Source organism: Eurypyga helias, unplaced genomic scaffold (assembly GCF_000690775.1).
Source record: "Eurypyga helias isolate BGI_N326 unplaced genomic scaffold, ASM69077v1 scaffold5986, whole genome shotgun sequence".
In the NCBI taxonomy this organism is placed as follows: Eukaryota; Metazoa; Chordata; class Aves; order Eurypygiformes; family Eurypygidae; genus Eurypyga; species Eurypyga helias.
This window is the reverse complement of record NW_010258444.1, coordinates 11,744-14,847: the sequence shown is the minus strand read 5'-3', so window position 1 is coordinate 14,847 and position 3,104 is coordinate 11,744. Positions and strand designations below refer to the sequence as shown.

General features: G+C 55.1%; 1 protein-coding gene across 1 annotated transcript in view; it reads right to left on the bottom strand.

Annotated features, from left to right (window-relative positions):
* Positions 1-495: 495 nt before the first annotated feature.
* Positions 496-3,104, bottom strand: part of LOC104511630 (bombesin receptor-activated protein C6orf89 homolog) — a gene marked incomplete at its 5' end in the record, with an annotated part of 3,779 nt that continues 1,170 nt past the window's right edge. The window contains 3 exons of the mRNA XM_010154324.1: positions 496-779; positions 1,134-1,257; positions 2,229-2,355. Coding sequence (XP_010152626.1) covers positions 694-779; positions 1,134-1,257; positions 2,229-2,355 — 337 coding nt within the window. The remainder of the gene's footprint in view (positions 780-1,133; positions 1,258-2,228; positions 2,356-3,104) is intronic.

The window sequence follows — 3,104 nt, the reverse complement described above, 5'->3', positions numbered from 1 at the left end:
GACTCACTCACAACCTGCTGACGGAGAACGGCAGCAGAATGATCACAAGACACCCAGAACAGGCCTGAACAGATTCTTCTGGTACGAGAACGATGCAGTGGGTGAGGGTCTCTGCCCCTCGGCTGCAAGGCTCGTCTCAGCCCTGGAGCACGGAGCCGAGACGGGCTTTGCGGGGCACAGTACTGAGGCACACAGCGACGTACGTGACGGAGAGACGGGGTGGAGCTGGGACACATCACCCATTCATTCCCTTTACAGAGCTGGCCTGACAAGCCAGGCTCGAAGCCTCCTCCTCAGGAGGAATGTACACAGAAATGTCACACACCTCCTCCACTCCCCAAACTCCCCAGGAAGTTTCGGAAGTGCCATAATCCACAAAGGACACAAGGTGAATCTCATCCTGAGAAATCCCTCTGTTGCTCCTGGGAAAAGAAACCCCCTTGCTGCAAACCCCCGGCTTACCTGAGGGGACAGGGAAGGTCATAAATAAGTCACGCTTCTCCCAAAACACATTTGAGGAAAGGCAAAGAATTACCTCAAGGGTCAGGAAAAGTCATTTTTAAACACTGTAAACATGCAGGGTGGCAAAGCTGCCTGCCCCAGCTGCCCCAGCTCTATCGCTTTCAAGATGTTGCCTCGGCTTCAAAGCTGAAAGTCCTGTCCTGGAAACAGCTCTCTTCTCCCTCCCCCGTCTTAGCTGGCAGCTCCATCACAAACCACTGCCGGCTCCGTCCCTTTGGCCAGGAAGCTCATCGTCCAGTAATCTGCGCTGGCATAACCTTTGGAAGGGGCAATGAAAAGACCGTATCAGACGAATCCATGACTGCTCAGGAGCTCTTTGGAAAGACCCTGCCCTCAGTGACACCCAGCAGAGCATCGTGTCTTGTGTAGCCCATTCTGCTCAGTTTTCACACCAAGTATCTCGTGTTACCCAGCTGTTTGTGTTTCAGGCCACAAACCCCCAGCCCAGAACGACCACTCCTCCGTGCTGCTGCACGCAGGCACACACCAGTTTGGAGGCGGGAAGGCACACACCACCTTCTCAGGGGCCAGAGAGAAGAGACCCAGCTGGAAGCAGCCTCCCGGCTCCAAGGAATCTCCCAGACCCTGCACCCTACAGAACAGGTACTCACCCAAATCTCCAGCTTCCAGCTCCACCTTGAACACCTCACAGTGTCCTCGGCACTTGTCCAGAGGAACGACGCTCAGGGTGAGCTGCCCGCTTCCAACAGCAAAGAGGCTGCGCAAACTGTAGCTCTGGGGTGAGAAGAGAATATTTCAAGAGCCTTGCGAGCTTTTCCTGGGTCTGTCTGATCAAACAAGGGGCAAGTCACTGCCCTGCAGCAGTGAGACAGCGCACACCACGGGTCTGCTGCTCCCCACGGTCACAGCTGGGTCGGCTGCATCATCCTCCCCTCTTCTGGGTCATCCTCAAGGGTCATCCTCCCCTCTTCTGCCCAGGGCAACGCAGGGCACTGCCCCTCCACACCCACAAAAAACCAGAGGAGAGGATCAGGCTAGAAGCCCAAAGTGCCACCATCTTCAGTGAAACACCTCCATGGCAGGTACCTCGGAATGGGTGAGCCTCGCTGCCAAGGAGCAGCTCCTAAAATGCAACAAAAAGACCCTCCCCTCCCCCAGCCACAGGGCAAGGCCTTTACCTGGAGGGGCTACAAGGAAGCTGGGGGGACCTTGTACAAGGGCGGGGAGTGACAGGACAAGGGGTAACGGGGTTAAATTGAAAGTGGGGAGGTTTAGATTAGATATCAGGGAGAAATTCTTCCCGCAGAGGGTGGGGAGGCACTGGGACAGGTTGCCCAGAGAAGCTGTGGATGCCCCATCCCTGGGAGTGTCCAAGGTCAGGCTGGATGAGGCTTGGAGCAACCTGGTCTAGTGGAAGGTGTCCCTGCCCGTGGCAGCGGGTGGGACTGGGGGGGGCTTTCAGGTCCCTTCTCACCCAAACCATCCTGTGATTCGATGACGTAAATGCGTACGGAGCTGGGACACCAGCTTCTCCGACTGCCAAGGGAGATGGGCACAGCGTGCCACCCGCTCAGAACTAGACACAACTTCTGGGGGTACAGCGACCCCAGGATGCCACACTACACAGAACTATCTGACACTAAAGCTTTCTGCCAGCATCGTATCAGCCGAAAACGCCTTGCAAATCCCCCAAATACTTGCTGCTCCCGGCGGACGACTCACAGAGAGGGAGATGAGTTTCTCACCTTATTCCCCAAATCTGGATGGCGGATGAGGAAGCAGCTCTCCAAGGACACCGTCTTGGGGAAGGACAGCAAAGAGGAATCGGGGAAAAATTCCTGCAGGATCCGAGTTTTATTCACAGATTTGTTCCTATACAAAACAAAACACCCCATATGAAAGACATACCACACGGTGACAATGCTTGTATTTAAAAGGCTCCTTCCCAGCTCAGAATTCTTCACGACTATTGAGGTTTGATCAGCAGCCTGCTGACAGACTGGCCCCTAGGAGCAAAATTTGACCTCTCAGCTTCTAAACCTGTGATCCTTCACATCTTCCTCTTAGTACCTGCAGCAGAACCACGTAAACAGGGACTAACAGATCATCACGGATGCCTAAACTTAATTTCCGTCCCCTCTTCCCCGAGTGCCTGTTCAGACCCATTAATCACAAAAGATGCAGAGAGGTGGCATTGTACAGAACCGTAACTGAAACCACATGGCGAGGCGGGGGGGAATCCAAGTCTATTCTCTAGGCCAGGGAACGTAACTGGAAAAGGCAGGGTGGGGCTTATTATTTTTACATCTCTGTCCAGTGGCTCGACATGATTAATACTGCTGTAGCCCACTCATCCGTCTACCAGTGCTGCGGTGGAGAGGCCCAGCAAGGAGGGGGCTTTATCCAAGCATTATCCGCAGGACAGGCTCCATCGTGCCCTTCTCCAAGCGGGCTGGGACACTGCTCCTTTGCTCGCACAAACGTGCCGGCACCGCGCCAGGCGCTGACCTGGCGAACACACCGGGCTGCTCTGCAACCTCAGAGAGCCCCGGATTATCGGGATGTCTCACAGCTACGCTGCAGGCTTTAGGAGAGACAGCGCAGGGCCAGGATCAGGGTAG